Source organism: Stigmatopora argus, chromosome 1, assembly GCF_051989625.1.
Source record: "Stigmatopora argus isolate UIUO_Sarg chromosome 1, RoL_Sarg_1.0, whole genome shotgun sequence".
NCBI lineage: Eukaryota > Metazoa > Chordata > Actinopteri > Syngnathiformes > Syngnathidae > Stigmatopora > Stigmatopora argus.
The window spans coordinates 19,766,557-19,785,537 of NC_135387.1; the positions used below are offsets into that span (position 1 = coordinate 19,766,557).

At 41.0% G+C, this 18,981-nt stretch overlaps 1 protein-coding gene across 3 annotated transcripts in view; it reads left to right on the forward strand.

Moving 5' to 3' along the window:
- The first annotated feature begins 94 nt into the window (after positions 1–94).
- LOC144079219 (dedicator of cytokinesis protein 3-like) overlaps positions 95–18,981 on the forward strand; it is a 40,685-nt gene continuing 21,798 nt past the window's right edge. For 2 of the 3 annotated variants that reach the window (XM_077607862.1, XM_077607869.1), the window contains exons 1-10: positions 96–749; positions 7,093–7,176; positions 7,920–7,960; positions 9,229–9,284; positions 11,060–11,156; positions 13,044–13,192; positions 15,857–15,941; positions 16,884–16,925; positions 18,573–18,727; positions 18,811–18,892. In XM_077607862.1, the coding sequence (XP_077463988.1) occupies positions 713–749; positions 7,093–7,176; positions 7,920–7,960; positions 9,229–9,284; positions 11,060–11,156; positions 13,044–13,192; positions 15,857–15,941; positions 16,884–16,925; positions 18,573–18,727; positions 18,811–18,892 (828 nt within the window). In that variant the 5' untranslated portion in view covers positions 96–712. Of the gene's footprint in view, positions 750–7,092; positions 7,177–7,919; positions 7,961–9,228; positions 9,285–11,059; positions 11,157–13,043; positions 13,193–15,856; positions 15,942–16,883; positions 16,926–18,572; positions 18,728–18,810; positions 18,893–18,981 lie in introns of all 3 variants that reach the window. The other variant, XM_077607877.1, reaches the window with a different exon arrangement.

Below are 18,981 nucleotides of genomic sequence, written 5' to 3' on the forward strand. Positions count from 1 at the left end.
AGAGAGAGAGAGAGAGCTGCAGCTAGAGACAGAAAGAGAAGGAAAAAGAGAGAGAGAGAGAGAGAGAGAGAGAGAGAGAGAGAGAGAGAGAGAGAGAGAGAGAGAGAGAGAGAGAGAGAGAGAGAGCGAGCATATTCTCATACGCTTGACACATCAGTGTTGACAAAACGAGTCACGTGACGCGCACGAAGATGGCGCATCTTACGCTACATTGCAGCCTCCTCTCGATTCCTCTTGCGCCAACTCGGACTCCCCCGTGTTGCGTGTTGCTACCTAGAGACGCCAGTTTCCTTCTCTTTCTCTTTTGAGCATTCGTTTTCCTTTTCTTTCTAAAACAAGCAGACGGCACGAGAGGATTTTCACATCTACCTGCGCTTGACTCCAAATGCGGCTGCAATAACACCTTCGTGGAGAGAGCGTGCGCGCGTGCGCGTTTTGGCCGCGGAGACTGCATCAGACTGAGGACAAGCCGGGAAATAAGCATAATACGATATTTCAAAAGAACGGCAGCAATCTTTTTCAGCAAGAAGCCCCCCGCCCCCCACCAGCCCCCCCACACACACCTCCCCCGCCACCATCACTGCGAACACCGACGTCAAGATTCCAGCGGAGACATGTAGTATGGACAATATTCCACCTCGTCTTCTTCATCACAGTTTTTAAGGCAGCGTCATCTCCTCTCATCGACACAATGTGGCACAAATAACCAAATATGTGGATCCCCACCGAAGAGGAGAAAATCGGAGTTGGTGAGTCAAATGCGTCTTTAATCCCCCATTTGTAACGTGGCCGCCTCTTTATTAGCATTGGGGGGGACGATGTACACCCACGGACACGCGGCTCATTTCGATTCCCACTTATTAAGCACATTACATCCAATGAAGAACAACATTCACTTATAATGGCTGCATTGAAGGGGGCTGGAGGAGGTGGGTGGGGGTGGAGTGCGTGGGATGGTGCAGCCTTCAGTTCAAGCCACCTCCTCGGAGATGCGATCTCAGTGTGCTCATGTGTTAATGCTTGGAATAACACGTACTCGGATGCTATGTTTTTGTGAAATTGTACCCATGTTTAATTTGGAAAAGATTCTGTTCAGCCAATCTAATGGGGGAACTAGGGAGGAGGTGAACAAGGGCGCGATTGGTTTTACAACCACTAGAGGGCACCCTGACCCCAACAGGTGTAAAATGGGATTTACCTGAGAACTTTAGTCAGCATGGGCAGCCCTTGACCCTGACACGTACATATACGGGTCGATATTCTTTTATCCTTACAAGGGTCACAGGGGGTGCTGGGGCCTATCCCAGCCAACTACGGACACGAGGCGGGGACACCCGGAATCAGTGGCCAGCTAATTCCTGGGTACAAGGAGACAGGCAATCGTTCACACTCACACTCATACCTAGGGGCAATTTGGAGTCAGAACGCTCTAAATTATGTTCAACCTGCCTACCATGCATGTTTTTGGGCTGTGGGAGGAAACCAGAGTACCTGGAGAAAACCCACGCAAGGCCAGGGAGAGAATGCAAGCTTCCCACAAGAAAGTCCAGACCTGGGATTGAACCTCTGACCTCCGAACTGCGGTGCGGACGCGCCAATCACTCGGTCTACCGAGCTGCCGGCTGAATATCCTGTTTGATCAATTGATTTTTATCACCACATGGACCCACCAACATATCTGTACCATGTTAAGGTATTATTGTAAAAGAAATCTGCAGTTATAAATCACAAACAAATATATCAGTTACTGTCATCACTTCTCATATCACATCAATAATCATGATTACAAGTGGGATAAATGTTGGCTCCCTCAAGTGGTAAAGGAAATAATCTGTACCTCAGCTCGGTTGTCTTTAACTTTGCGTTTTAACACTTTTGCAGGCAAACTTTAGTTTGTAAACATTTGTAGGCATTTGGAGAGGCTTCATTTGAAAAAGGGCTACCTGGCGCTGCCCGTGGTGCTGAAAAGTAAGACCATGTTATTTTCCTGATGACGACATATTCTTTGTTAGGCTGTGAGGGTACTTTCCATAAAGATACATATCTACTTAATGGGATGTTTCCAAGCTGCTTATGGTGTATGTTACAAGACAGCTCCCATAGTGGTACAGATAGTCCAAATTGCTCAATATTTTGACAATCAAAGCTTATGTTCTTTGCCTCTTTTATCTATTCTGATGCTCATTTACTCAGGTTTTTCTTTTATTTATCACCCCTATATCTTTTCAGATGCAGCTTAGGCTGACAGGTTGTCTTACTGTCGCACAAAGCTCATTTTGCTGCCCTCCTTGTGAAACTAATAGCACCATTTGCACATTTCCCTACCTATTTCCTGAATGATTTGATTGCTGCTGCCAGTAATAGCAAATAAAACAAAGCTGGTGCCTTTGAGCAGCCAATCAGCCGGTTCCTTCCTGCTGTCTTGCTTTAGTGGCGTATTCTTAAACGAAAAGTGATGGCGACAACCTTATAAAACGTAAATTTCTGTTGTAGATTAGCTGCTGAGTTGTCTTTTTTAATTGCCCAAAACAACTGCAGGAAGCTAAAAAGGTATGAAGAATAACCCCAGTCATTACAGCTGAATTTGTTTGCTTTCATATGGCACACGCTAATCAAAACATCAAGTAAATTCAATGTTAAACGGTTATGGTAAGGTTTTTGTTTCATAACCACGATTGTAACGGAAATGTCATTTTTATAATCCCATTTTATGGTTAAAATAAATCTAAATAATTTTTTGAGCCTCCCAAAATATAACTAAAATATTTTGTAATATTTGTTTTAGCCACAGAAATATGTTTAAGTAGAATTCAAAGAGAGAAAGAAAGAAAAAACAAAAGAAGTAGAAAGAGAAAGAAAGAAAGAACAAAAGATAGAAAAAAACAGAAAGAAAAGTCACATGACTTATTGATTTGGGTAATTATTTCTTTACTTCATGCAATGCGCTGCGATATAGAGTTTATTTGTAGCCCATTAATTTCATTTCCCAATAACGTTTGCAATAAAATACCCTCCCATATTAACTAAAATTTATGTGGTTGTTTTTAAATACACAATTTAGTTCTCTATGTTTTATTGTGTCTAACAGGCTTATTGTGAGTGGATTTTACTTCCATTATAGCCTGTATCTAAAAGAATTGAGTAGCTCTTAATGCAAAAAAAAAGTCTGTAAGGCACCTCATATCTCCAAAAACATCTTTAGTTGGGTCACTCACGCTAGTGCCCTAATAGGGGATTAAAATGTGGTAACAGCCCTTTTGCTGACAAACTCAAAAAAGATCCTTGAAATCTGCCTGCACGTGACCTTTCCATTGAACTTTTCAACCAAACAAGGCTATGAAACAGATGCGTACAGTTTGCGGCACTGTGCACGTGGCTCACGCACACGCCACTGTCACAGTGCATGAAATAATCAAGCCAGCTGTTGTAGGTCACCACTGTTGATACTGGACACTTCTTGGATTCCAAGTGATCATCACAGAATCAAACCGAATCCAGCATGTGGAGTCATTTGGCAAGGCCTTACATCGTGGAGGCAGGCCCGAATGATGAAAACCGCACTGATCTTAAAATGCTCGAGATGTGGTTGGGCTATTATAGATAATGTACAGTACATTTGTTGTGCCGAGTCATCAACCACGCTTTAATAAAGCAGACAACTAAAGTAGGATAAAAGGAACCAACAAGGACGGACATCTCGTCTAGTCAGTACTGCCATAAGCACTACAGCAGTAGGCTATAAGATATAAAAGTGCTTATTGTTGTAGCGGTAGATTTTTGACGATATCTCACCTTCTTTTGCATTCCTTCCCCGAGGGTCATGGTACAGCTGTCGGAATGTGGCTCACTGGTCCTCAAGCAACATTGTTCAGCCACATGTGTTTTATGAGCAGGAAAGCATTTGTCATGAGGACTGAGGCAGTAATGCAGGACAGCAAATGGAAATGTATTGTCAGATGAGCCCAAACTACACCAGTTAAGGTCCTGTGAGTTCAAATGTGCAGTAAATGTGACGTACGGAGATCATTTCAAACCCTCAATAAGGTTGTTGTTGGCTAATGCGGTGCAGTTGCGTGCTTTTGATACTGAACAAACGTTAAAACTATGACACATCAGGTGCAATATTCTCCTCAATTACCTGTAATCATCTCATAAAAAGCCCAATAACAATGCAACGCTGGGGTGCTTCCATCACTAATGGATTCGTAGGTCCAAAAACACACACACAGAACGTACGGAACCACAAAACTACGATTGAATTAAATTCCTTGCATTCAAACACGTTTTTAAATAAAGTTTGAACCAGACCTACTATAATTACTGTGAAGGTTGTTTCTTACCAAGCCTCTGGCGTAAATTTCAACGCTTATCATTTGAGAAACATTTTTTTACATTGTCATCTACCTTTCTTTTTATCCGCTCACGTATTATTAGAGGTGTAACTCATACAAAATTCTGCTTGACTAAATATTTTCTTTTTTTGTGCCTAACAGTAATTTGGAAGTGTCTGAAGAGCTGAATGTCAGCATCTGCTCAGAGCGCTTTGTTTCTTAATGCACAGTTTAGTTGCTGCTAAAAGAGAAAAGAGCAAAGAATTCACACTTTGAATCAATATCATGTATCAAAGAAGCGTCAGAATGGAGGTCAAATTACTACTGTTCATCTTTTTATAATTAAAGCCAGTCCAAACAAGTCAGTTTGATTCCCGCCAATGTTGTTTGTCCTAATGTTTGCTGTGATTGCTAGGAAACCAGTTCAGGCTGTACCCTGCCACCTGTCCATAGTTATTTGGGATAGGCTCCAGTATCCACCAGACAAATAACAAATTTTAACGTGTGAAAACCTAAACCTTGTATTTTGAGCAACTGAAGAGCATCGGCTCCCTTGTTTTTATCTTCTGTGCTGCGTGTCCCCATGAGGGTCGTGGGGTCACCAGAGCTTATCCCAGCCAACTACGGGCCGGGCCATAAGCAGGGTAGACCCTGAATTTGTTGCCTGCCAATCGCAGGGTACAAGGAGACAAACAACCAATCACGCACATACTCATCTTCTTTGCCGTGATAGTGATTAAAGAGAGTTAACAAATATTTGAACAGATGCAGTCACAGTTTCTTCATAAGAGGGAACCACCTGACTTTTTGCCGTGTTTTATGAAGATTAAAAAAACAAAATCCACCCAGGCTCTGTATTTGCAGTTTTTTGGGGGGTGGTTACACTCAGCATTTTTTACCCCCTGCAGAGTTGAAGCAGAGCTGAATTAAAAATGCTGCCATTCAAAGAAAAGAATAATGTCCCATTTTGACTAATGAAATTATGTTGCTTCACTGCATTCCACTATTTGTCGCTCTCTGCTGTTTAATCCTAATATTTTCTCCAGTACAAATGTGGCTTGATTACCTCCATTAAATGTAGATGTTCCATGTTTTGGCATCACTATATGCTTGTTTCAAGAGTGCACTGAATGTATAGTATTTAAAGAAAGAAGATATATGTGTATATAGCCCAGAAAATTCTCTTCAAATTGGGTAAAAGTATCTGGTTTAGTGGTTGAATGATGAAAAATGCTGCAAGATAGACCTTGAACCCAATGATTCAGTGATGCACACAAACTTGAGCGCACAAGTCAATAGATGCGCAGTCGCTCCGATATTCTGTTGCAGCGTTTAAGTGCCGTGGTTTTGCCATTATTCTCTACTCATAGCAGGTTTGGATGTGAACTTTAGGAGAGATGCTAATGCGCTCCATCATGAGACAGTGAAAGAGTGTTTGCACAGCTTCCAGGTTTTCTGAGGGAGGACTATGAAAACAGGAGTCTCTCATCTCACTCCCACATGACTATCTCATCTAATTCTCTGAAGTCAAACAGAGACCAGTAGCTTGAACATATAGAACTAAAGATTTTCTCCATGACGCTACATTTGAATTGACTTCAACTCTAAGGTGCCACATAGCATTGATGAGATTTATCATTTTACAAAACAATGCTCTCGTCCTCAAAGCAGTTACAGTGAGACCAACGCCGCAGTTTGTCGCTGCTCCGTTGCCATAGAAACCCTCGCAGAGGAACTGAGCGCTTGTTACTCTGAATCAAGCAGCGGAGCCGAGCCAGGGCCCCTCCTTTTTCTTCCTCCCCCTCACTGGGTCCCATGGCTAGTTCATTAGCATAATGATTCACAGCAAGCGGACATTTGAGGGCCACCGTTTGTGGGTTTTAACGTCGTCAAAGGAGCGCTGTCATTATGAGACAACTTTTGTCTTCCCTCAAGCCTGTCTACTGTACAAAACATGCCTCGTTTTGTCACTTTGCTTTGGCACTCATTCCCTAAAGAAAACAAAATGCCCTTAATTTTTGTTTTAGTCATGTGTGTGTTTGGCCAAAGACTGCATAATGCTGCACATTGTTATCAAGTGGCACGCAAGATGTATGCAAATGCCTAGTTATTGTATGAATTAAAAAAAAAAAACTAATTTAAAAGGAAAAAAGCCACCCTCCCTGAGTGGGCTCCAATGTGCAATCTTTAATTAAATGTCTATTACACATATTTAAGGCTGCTTAAAAATAAATTAGTCCTTAAAATGACAGCCTACTTCAGTGATGAGGCTTGGGGGCACAGTTGTTTATGCTTTATTAATCTTTTAAGAGTATTTTCTTTAAAGACACTGTTCAGTGGTGATATACTAACAGTGTGCAAATCTGACTTGAGAAAAAAAAAGTACGAAAACGGCTAGTTTTTAAATTCATCCTTGTTTTTGCCTCAGACTATTGAATATCACATTCCTCTTTTTATGCTAAAGATAACATCTTTGGGTGTACTTGTTGATCTTTTGGCATGTTTATTGTCAGAGGCTGAGTTGATAAGTTATAAATTGTAGATTTCACTTATCCTGGCGTTGGTCTTCAACGTATATCTCTGACAATGGATCACAGTCACTGTTTTTTGTTTTTTCTTATGGTTTATACTGTGTATTCAGTCAATCTTTAACGTTTTGGGCCTTTAACATCTTATAAAAAAGTGCACTAATCGTGTTAATGTCTTCTTAAGCTCCCCTTGTGTCATCGTCATTTTTGTTTCCTCTGATTTTGTTTTGCAGTTATCTGCAACTTCCGGTCACCAATATGCCAGGCCCTGGTCCTGGAGATTGGGGACACTGTGCAGATACTGGAGAAGAATGAAGGTAAAATGTTACTAGCATATATTTAATAAACTAAGTAATATTGCCCTAAAAAAAAATCAACATTGGTTTATTTCTTCAGATCATTTCACATTTTTTCACAAATTTCTGTAAACTTTTTTGTTTTGGGGGGTTTGTTTTTAACAAACTACTTAACTTCTCAGGCACACAAATGATATGATAGCTTGGCATTACATGCAGTAAATAAAAATGCCTGCAGCTCTTTTAAAGATGGCTTGGCCCACTTCATTTCACAAGCTAAACTTGATTAGAGTCATTTTAAATGATGGCAGGCAAGTTCTGCTTGGCGAATGAATATACTATATAATATGAGTTTGAATGTGATTGGTCAGTTCTGTACACAGTCTCCAAGTTGATAAACAACAACTTTTGACAACAACATTTTAACAGTACATATATAGAAATGGCAAAGGGGGACCACAGTACTTTTGTTACCTTCCTCAGGGATATAATTTTTATACATGCTCATTTATTTATAAAGCATGATTTACCTATCCCTTTCTTTATGCATTTTAATTTTCAGTATGAGTATGTTGTTGAGAATGACAGAAAACAACCTGCAGCAACATGGATAAAATATCTTTCTGTAAAAATACACAGTTACGTGACAAGAATTAGAGTTATGAGGTTGCCATGGCACTGGAAGTTAATAACACAGCAAATGCACAGCTATTTCTGTTTTTGACAATTTAATCGTTTCGATTTGATTCATCCTTGTCTTTTAGGTTGGTACAGAGGCTTTTCCACTAAGAAGCCTTCAATCAAGGTAACATTTCTATCCATAACAGATGTTGCCGTTAGTGCTCTAAAAAAATCATCATATGTATTTATTATTTGTAAGCCAGTTGAACCTAAACAAAAAGCCAAATGTTTTTTGGGTTATCATATCATGAGGGCTCGATTCCCGCTGGTGGAAGATGATGATAACACTGTATTAATTTCTAAATTCTTAGGTCTAAGCTTTTGAACATCTGCCCACTGTAGTGACGGTGGTCCCGAAAAAAAGATTCACCAAGGCAAAGATACATTGTTCTCATACACGGAACTCCATTCAGCCATCATATTCCCTTTAGGAGCTCCTTTATATGGCACATCTTTATTAAATCTGAGAAGCATAAAGAAGGCAGGAAGTAGACCAATAGAACACCATGACTGCGGACTAGGATCAATATACTGCAGTGCAGAAAAGACACAGTACACATGACAAAGTGTTTGATATTTCTCGATTAGGAATGGCAGGCTGTGCGGTAGTCTGGGAAAGCTAATAAAAAGTTGATTTCTAGAAAAGGCGTAGGTGCATTTCAGGCACAACCGCACTGCTTTGAACAGGTACCCTGGTCTGCGGTATTATGGGATGCAACTAGCTTGTTTAAAGCAAAGCACAAAAGCTGTCTGTTCCCTGTAAATGTAGGTGTTCGTACTTCTCCGTTCCCATCAGCTATTTACAGTTCTTACTAACACCCCTCCATTTTGTTGTGCGCTCTGCTGCCCACACTCGTTCGCCCCCGTACTCTCTGTGTGCTCACAGACTTCATTTCACTGGTGGTGGCTAATTGTTCACATCTGGCAGATTGGAAAGACAAGCTGTACAAGTGACATTTGGGCCCGCATCTTACCATTATTATCATCAGAAACTCTTTGCGCTATTCTTCTGCATTCTCCTGTTTCTTAAGGATTTCAAAATAAGGCTAACATTTTTCAATGTTTCTAAATAGTTCTACATGCTGTACTTCTTAACAGTTTTTTATGTCATAATTAACTGCTAGAGAGGAACACCCATTCAGCTCTAGCTTCCCCCTTTTGAAATTGGTAACTCCATTCAGTAATGCCAATTAATTCATAGTGATTAACGGATGTGAGGTTTTTGTAGTCTATTATGGCAAATGGTTTAGTGAGATATGCGGCTCTCTGTACAACTTCCCACACCCCACCGTTTTTTAAACAAACATAACGGTACCAAAACGTTATTGTGATTCATCATTCACATAATCCTGTTACAATGATTAATATTTCGGTACCTCTGTCTGTTTACAGGGTATTTTCCCAGTCAGCTATGTCCATTTGAAGAAGTCCACAGTGACAAACAGAGGGTGAGCTAAACGATTGCCTTTGATTAATCGCAAGTAAAGGGAAAATGTTCTATTACGCTTTTTTTCTAGCTGAAGAGTCAAGGTTTTATGTTAACACTAACCGCTTATAATTTCATCCGCTTTGACCAAGACTCCATTTGCCAAACACATCTTTGAGAGAATGGAAAATCTAGCATGTTTTTTTTTTTAGTAGGGAATATGTTAATCTCGAAACCTGCTCTTGGAAAAGTCACTGTCTTCTCTCTGTCGAGCTTCCGTTTTCCGATTTTTTTTACAAGTGAGTCAATACAGTGCTCGTATGACTAATGTTTGCTCATACATTGAAGCAAAAAACTTCTCAATGCTGACTCATATTTTCAAAAAGTCACCATGGACAGTTCTATATGAGAATAGTAGACAGTGGAACTCTTTGGCTTCCTAAACAATCAAGAAACTTATAAGGAAGTTACTGTTGTGTCACTACCCTCCAGCTTCCTTAACTCATATGGGGAAGACGTCTGTTAGGGCTCATACAATTAAAAAGAAACAACTTAGAAATCAACGTGATTCTACTTCATCACTCCGGGAGCAGCAATATAGCGAGCTCTTTTGCTTTCTTGTGGAGTTAATGATGTGACGCATTTATTGCATTTTCCCAAAGTGTTCCTCGCACTGGAAATCACTTGGATTCATGGACCGAGAGGCTTCCCTCTTGTCACAACAACCGCGATACACTGGCAAGCTACATCAATTTTGGTTTTGGTGCTGTGTGAGATAGAAGCAGAATTGCTGCGTCACAGTCAAAATGTCTCCTTAGTTGCTTAATTTTATATTGGAAAGTGGTAAAATGTGGTTTTCTGCAGTGCCATGAAAAAAGATAATAGGCTTAAAAACAATGGGATTTCACAAAAATCCACGTAGTTTATACAAGACGCAACTTCACTTCAAAGAGTAACCCATTGGAAAAACAATATCGAAAAGAGAGGACAGCAAGAGTAAAAGAAAATACATTGTGTAAATAAGAGCCCAGGGGGAAAGAGGAAGTGGAGTTACAAGGAGGAGATGCAAAGAAGGTAGAGGACTTCAAGTACGACTTAGGGTCAACAGTGGGTACTTGGATGATTTGCCGAAAGACGTTTCGCCGACGGACGTTTGACAGACGGCGACCTGTCCGTCTGTCAAACGTCCGTCGGCGAAACGTCTTTCGGCGAATCATCCGGTCACGCAACAATGCAGGTTGATGAGGAATGCGGAAAGAAAGTGAAGAACTGTGTGCAGACAGGTGTATCAGCTGGAGGAAAGTATTAGTTGTGTTATGTAATAGGAGAGGGGAAATGTCTATAGGACAATGGTGCGTTTTGGAGACAGTCAGAAATATCAGACTTGGATGATTTGGGGATGACCAGGCGCGAGATGGTGGAAAAAGAGGATTTGCTGTGGCGACCCCTCATGGGACAAGCTGAAAGTGTGATAGTAGTAGTAGTTTTGTCTACTTAAGAGAAGGTTTTTAGTGGAAATTCTTGGCGTAATTATTTTGCGCCGCACCACTGGTATGCCATATTAATATTTGAATTTGTGTACTTGGTTTGAATCACTGTTGCATTAGATTACAATTTGGATGTGCTCTCCGCGATTCTGTGAAAGAGGAAATACAGTCGATGAAAGTGTTTCTGAGAGTTTGATCACACTGGGTCCCAGTGGTTTTCCTTTTTGTGTTTCAGCTTAAATCACACCAATTCACCAGTCTGCCCATGTGTCCCTGTAGACCCTCATATTCATGCAAATGTTTCTGTCAGGCTGTGTGAGACGGTGGTGCCCCTGGAGGACCCCATTATAACAGAGACCACCTCGGCGCTGCAGGAGTGGGGTGTCTTGTGGAAGCAGCTCTACGTGGTGAGTAGCGCTCACATCATCACAAATACGACAGCAAATCCCTAAGCAATAAACACGAGACCGTCTGTAACATTTGCTCCATTCTTGATGCGATTTAGAAGCCAAACAGCTTTCGTTGTTTCATTTGCATCCTGCGGAGGAGTTTAACGTAATAAGCCTTTGCGATGTGGTTCTCCCCCACCCACCTAATTCAACCCAGACTCCTACAAAAAAGAATTTACAAAAGCTGAATGTATGGGACAACTCATTTAGATCAGTTATGACTGTCGCCCTACATTTTCCAAGCCCATCTATGTGGGAACAGAAATGGGTGCTGGACGCAGATAATGGCCCACAGACCTGTCAGGCACAATTTCATGCGCTGTCATTCAGCTCTTGATTGATTTTGGCCTGCTTCACTTAGCTCCTGTGTCATCTTCACTTGCTGGGCAAAAGTGATTACTGGAAACCTAAAACATTGTTAATCCAGCTCCAGGGCAGGCAGAATGGGATGAGGATGAGGCTATGGCCCTGAGTGGATATTCTACGTTGTGGGGCTCCCGCTTATTTTTGTATACTTGTTTTTATTTTTTTAAATGCTGCTTTTTTATTTTTACATAACTGCGCTCACTGAGAGCTGCTCATCCTCTGAGGAACCAAGCAGCCCGGGGCATTACTGCAATGATGTAACTCCCTCTGATTCTGGAATAATGCAAAACTGTTTAAAAGGTGATTTTTGCAGGCTGGTAAGGATATGGTTGTTAGTCAACCCCTGCGTGAGACAGACCATTTTGCCAAAAATAATAATAGGATGTATTGCGAACTAGATGTTGATAGCCTCTATCTCAATGTTGCCATTACATTAGTTCTTAGGAGCAATAGTCTAAAGATAACTTGGGAGAATGCACATAATTAGGACTGCAGAATAGATAGTCTGAAAAGGCCCATCAACTCCAAACGAAGCCTTTTCCCCTAAGCAGTCTTGGAGGCCAAGCACTTTTTATCCTCATTAAATTTACATGGGTATTGTCGTTCTGCTTAATCTTTGCATTTATGTAAACAAACCTAAGCAGGATTGTGACTGCCTCATGTCTTTAGGGAGAACAATGACTGCTTGTATTTATTGTGTTTTTCCTCGTCTGCAAGTAATGAACACCAGGAGATCAATGCACGAGAGAAATATTAGCGTTATAAGTGCCCGGTCTGGAAACTCAGGAAAATGCATTCATGTAGAAACTTTCTACCTTATTGAACCAGAAATGGTCTCAATGTTAAATGGTCCACAGTCGGCCACATCGGCTGTTAAAATAAAAAAGTAGGGGAAACTTACATGGCTGCCAAATTATTTAGATCCGTTGCAGTAGCAATTATGCATCGAGGGCAAGTGGAGCAGTGATTCACCAGATGCAGCAGATGGCTCTGTGGTGAAAAAGCATGTTACTTTTTTGACTTGAACTGTCTTTTCAATTGTTAATATCGACTATGAATAATGTTGTCAATGAAGTTGTCTTTAAGTTATTTTGTGGTTGTTTTCGAGGCCCTCTCATTTGTTTGAATCGACTTCGCTAAAAATGATTTTTTAATGTGTGCACTAACTTTAACCCAGTGCTTGTCTGATTGAAAGGCAACGTTGGTATGATAAGGCAACATGGTTCTCCATGAGGAAGCACTTATCTGGCAATCCAAAGTGGAAGGGAGGGATGTTCTACGCTTCAACAGTTTGATCCTGGTTGCACCACCATTTTAGCCACTAGTCTTACATCTTACTGCTTTAGGCACCAGCCTCATTCTAAATGTTCTTATCTGACTTTCACTGATAATGCCAAGTAGCCATCATCTTTATAGTAGTAGTGCAGAATTGATGTCTAGAAGTGATTCCCAACTGTAGCTTTTTGTTTGAATTCCCAGAAACACAAGGTGGATCTGTTCCATAAGCTGCGTCATGTGATGAACGAGCTCATTGATCTGCGTCGGCAGCTCATCCAGGGTCACCTCGCCCAAGACCAAACCCGTGAGATCAAGCGGCACATCACCGTACGCCTTGACTGGGGCAATGAGTGAGTTCATCCGCTGCACTATGAATGCGTCATTATTTTACGGTGCCATTTATCAATGTGGAATCAGACTCACAGTTTCGTGCTGGCACTGGGGTTCATTAATACAATTTTATCGTTCAACAACTCAAAATATAAAATACTTAGGATAGTATACATCATTATTAAGTTTATTATTGCAGTTATATTGTTAGACTTCAAAGCGACCACATGAATCGGGGTCACATTCCGATGAAGCATGAGTCATAATATATTTAGACTTATTTAGCATTTTCCTAACTGTCCTAACACATCTTGGAGTTGCGTTTGTAGTTCAGTGCATGTCAAGCAGATTCAAGTCAGTGTCTTTCTCCCTGGAGGAACTGTAAGGACATCTTCTCTCTGCTGCCATTTCTCAAATCTAACTGAGCAATAACAGACATCCGTAACCCATGTAAAGACAAGAGAGCAACATCTTGATTGAGGCGGAGCTTATTTTGCACTGATGACAATAACATTCGCCACATCTTAAAATAGAGACACTTTTAACCTCTTCATTTACCTTAATTTGCATAGGCTGTTGAGGTCAATGTTCTGCACAGCACACCTAACTTGAGATTTTAGGACTCGTCTGAGCCATTTTCATGGTTAACGTATGCTAGCAGCAATGTTCCCTCTAATTTTTCGTTGGTCTGGGCAGAAAGACAACCTCCCTGAGCGCACTGAGTACCAGTGTGAGCGACATCATCGGTACTCGGATGATTCGGCTAAAGACGTTTCGCCGACGGACGTTTGACAGACGGGCAGGTCGCCGAATGGACGTTCCGCTGAACGTTCATTCAGCCGAACGGAGGTTTCGCCGAAACGGGATTTGCGCGCTCGCCCCGCCCCCGTGTACAAGTTTTTCAACCTCGGTGATTCATTTCCCTTTGCCACTCATCACTCTCAATTTATTAGTCTACCATCAATGGCAGCCCGGGAATAAGCACTCTTGGGCGGGCATGGCAGCCCGGGAATAAGCACTCTTGGGCGGGCATGGCAGCCCGTGAATAAGCACTCTTGGGCGGGCAGATGTAGCAGAACCGAGCCGTAAAATGACAGCAATCGGGTCAAATCCATCTTAAAACAGCATTTAATGATTAAATACAAATACTGGTGCTCTTTGGACATTAGAACCGAGCCCAGGGAAGTGAATTCCTCGGTAAAATGTCGCGATGGAGGCAAAAAAACGTCTATATACGTCCATTCGCCAAACGGCTCAAAATGCTCTCAAATTCGGTCAAATCCAGCTGAAAACAGCGTTTAATGATTAAATACAAATACTAGTATTTGTATTTAATCATTAAATTAACAAATACTAGTATTTGTATTTAATCATTAAACTAACAAATACTAGTATTTGTATTTAATCATTAAACTAACAAATACTAGTATTTGTATTTAATCATTAAACACTGTTTGAACGAACGAATTCGGCGACCTGTCCGTCTGTCAAACGTCCGTCGGCGAAACGTCTTTAGGCGAATCATCCGGTCACGACATCATCATTGCTCGCTATGGGCACACCAGTATCACACCTGCCACAAGCAGGTGCATGTCAACGTTCCCTCTAATTTTTCATGTAAAACATGCTGTAAAACACGAAAAACATAAGAGTGGACAGAGCTACTGCCACTGGCTGCCGCTTAAAAGGCGCCATCATGGGGAAAGGGGTAAAAAAAAAAAATACTGCGCGCCATATGATTGCTGCTGCGCAGAGAAGACGAGAGTAGTGCGCAATTGCGCACGCGCGAAGCTTAGAGGGAACATTGGCTACCAGTACTTGGGGTTTTTATATCATGTTCAAGAAACAAGTTATCCTTAGAGATGGGGCTTTGCTCCAAAATGTGATTTGAGGAGCAACTTCACAGTGCTCCTTATTTTTATTTCATTTTGTCAACAGATACAGAATGTTTAAGTTCAAGTCCAATTTTGTGAGTAATGGCCGTTTTGCCTGTTTATGAGTCTCTCTCAATTTCTGGCTTAAGATGTAGTCGGCGGTGTTCGGCGCACATAATTTAATGGATTTTTCAAAGAGTGAGCCATGAATATTATATATATAGATTTATTTTAGGTTCTCATACCGGAATTGTGTGGAAAAATGTGAATCGGTGCATCCTTGGTTGCGTTATTTAACAAGCATGAGCCTACTGAGTATGCCCGTGACTACACAGAAAATATATCTTTGGGCTTTTATTCTGTCACGGATTTGTTCATTAAAATTAAATTAAAGGTACGTTAAAGTTTATTTATTTATTTTTTTACAACAGATCATTTTAATAACTGACAAATTTAACAAATGTAACAAGAAGGAACTTTCCTTTGAAATTTAACTTTTTGGGGGGTAGAATTGCTTTCATTATTTAGAATGAAGGGCTTTTGCCCCTATTCTGTTGGCTTTATCAGACTTCAGTGACAAAATGGTGGGTATGGGCTTGTAAAGGAATTCAATTCTATGCCTTGTGGAATTAAATGCAGAGTAAACTCTTATCAAAACTTACTCCACATACATTTGATGTGTATTATTCATCTAAATAAAAAAGAAGCTTCTATTTGTACTGTATTTATTTTGTTGAAGGATGATTTGATTTTTATCTGCAGCCAAACTACTAAAGCGTTCCCTAATCTCAATCATTTCTCTTTTGCCAGGCACCTTGGCATTGACCTTGTGCCCAGGAAAGAGTTTGAAATGGTGGACCCAGACCAGATCAGCATATCGGAGCTTTACAAACTGGTGTGTTGCCCAGAATTACTCTTGAACCATCGCATTCTAAACAAGAATAATTCCCCCACCCCCCTCCCCCCACCGCCCCATGAATTATTAAACGCAATAAATTAAATATGTGAATTAGTGGTCTCTAAATTATGAAATATGCTATATCCCTGCAGAATGCATATACTAAATCTGCAGCAGTGAAAGATTTCTGCGAACTTGGAGCTTTTATATATGTACATTACGACCGTTTTCTTTTATTAGCATATGCTGTATTTATTGTGGGATATATAAATGTACCAATTATCAAATCATTCATAGGAAGGTGACTCCCGAGAGCGGGCACATTCAGCTGAGGGAACAGATTCGTGTGACCTGTGCATTTTGCTTGTTCAACAACCATATTGAGTGTTTTCTTCCACATGCGAGCATGTTACGCCCCCAAGCCAGCAATGCAGATGTAATGTAAAGTGACAGGTGATGGGGAAATAGTCCATCCTTTGGCTATCATGTATTGATATACAGTATCAAATTAAACAAAACAAAAAATTACTATAACGTTATTTTGATTTATTTTTGCCAATGATTCACAAACTGGATGCCCAGTCCAGAAAGTTTGTAGCTCGACCTTGTGAAAAAAAATCTACTTGATGTGCAGAAATTGTTTTTGGCAGGTCTCAAGACCCTGGCACTTTTTCAGCTAGGGGAGGACACTAGCTCTTTGGTGCTGCTGTGAAGTGTGTGGGCGATACAGCATTAGGATGGCTTTGTCCTTTTCTTTCCCACACGTCGCTTCTTTTAGCGCTTGCAGCTCCATACGTAGGTGAAATGCAGTCCCGTTTGAAAATGAGTTAGAGCGTGTCTGAAGCTGCTGTGCGTTAAAGGGGATCAAATCTCTTATGGGGGGTGACAACAATGGCTTGATGGCTCTCTCTTGTGACCTTAGCTCTTTTTTTCTTTCAGCATGTATCCAGCAGACACTGTGGTCAGCAAAGCACAAACCAGGTACATTATCACATGCAAAATGTTATTTTGGTTTGTTGTTAGGGGGTGTCCAACCTACAGCTGGTGGGACATTGGTGAAACATTCTCCATGTTAGTGGCAGATTACTATCCTTTTCAATAACTGACATCAATCAATTGACCAAAAATGTTGTGGGCTGGTTGTTGTTGGCCAAAAATAAGGTTGAAATTTTCTTTGAATCAGATGTGATAACTCAGAAACAACTATGACTCAGACTCTTCAGAGTTCAGATTCACCAACCTCAATTTACAGAGTAAAATAACATTTATGAAATATAACTAAGGGTGTATTCACACTATCACAGTCCACAGTTCATCTTTCGCTTTGGTCCGAATAAAAGAGAATGTATCTTATTTTGCTTTTATATGACTCCTTTTCATATTGCAATTTTTGCAAGAGTCCCAGGATATGACAACAAACCCACATATGTGCAAACATTGTTCCATCATTGGACAAAATGTTCTGCGTGGGGGAACACAGTAAAATTATTGCTCCACGCTGAATCCTGATTCATGTTAGCCGAAGTACTGCTAGCCAAAAACATTTTCCCTAACCTCTGTGGCTATGAAATCCTGTTATGTGCAAAAATTTGTGTGATTGGATCGAACTACGGTGCGGTCACGTTCCTACAAACTGTGAACGAGACCGCCTCTATGGCGAGGTCTCAGAACAGCTGTTTGCTCTGCACCAGAGTTTGCTTGTTTGTATTCCCATCAGCCCAAAAGGTGCGCACAACAGACTTTTTGGGTATACTAGTCCTGTATTCCCAAACAGAGCATGTGTGAATACGCCCTATATTCAAATACATTTTACATGGATAGGGATTATTTGCGTTCTAGTAGTGTAAGATAGGTGTCATTACACATAACCAATGGCTCTGACTTCCGTGTGCGGTCGTTTGGTCGCCGGTCTTTTGGTCGCCGTCTTTTGGTCGCCGGACTTTTGGTCGCGGTCTTTTGGTCGCCCGGACCGCAACAACAGGCGACCAAAAGACCGGCGACAAAACAAGGTAAAACAACACGGTCTACGCATCAATAAAAGCCAACAATGGCCATGAGCAGTTTCACTGAGCCGATGTGTGAGTGTATAAGAGTTTGCATGTACATGCGTTGTCCCTTTAAGAAGCTACGTCAGTCAGGGTCTTAACAAGTTCTCCAACAAAAAAAAAAAAGTCCAGGAAATTTGGAGCTTTTCTTTAGCCTAATAATTACTAAGGCATTAAGTATGACTAAATAGTAATTCGCAGTTTGTATTTAGGGAATTTGAGCAACGATTTAAATGGTAATTATCAATAACTTTCCGGGCGATCAAAAGACCGACGCCCAAACGACCGAGTACCCTGACTTCCACCAAGGCCGAACATGTGAACTCAGCAACTTCAATTTAAAACAGCACCAAAATGACACTTTCATAAAATTACCCTCTTGCACGTGTTTGAAATCCGCCATTAAAATTGATGAATGATTTATATAGAAAATTTAGGAAATCTCCCAAAATGACCTTCTTGCAATATTCAAACACAAAAACCAGCAACTGCCTTGAAATTTCATGGGCTCCTTGTGTATTAATCAAATGGAGTGCTGACTACCGAGTTTGACTTTACTTGCAAATACTTGGTTGCTCGCTAGGCTGACAACGTGAAACCACGCCATGGTGACAGTTGCCGTGTCCCGGTGTCACACCACCTTTTCATCAATCTGAAGAGCTTCACTTACAACAGCATCAGTGAGGACGCGGACGTCTTATTCTCCCTGTATGATACTCGAGAGGCCAGACAGATCAGGTACATGTAAACATCTTGTACATTATCGGCTCAGACCTGCTTTGCAATTGACAAGGCCAACGATAAACGTGATTGCTTTGCAGTGAAAAGTTCATGGTGAAACTCAACAAAAATGGAGGACCAAAGAATCCGGAGAAGGTCGATCGTCTTTGTGCTCTCTTCACGGTGAGGGCCTCTCTAGTTCCCCTGTGAAATAAATCATGATTTGATTTAAGAGTTTGAGAACAGACAAAGAAGCTTTTCTTTCTTTTTTT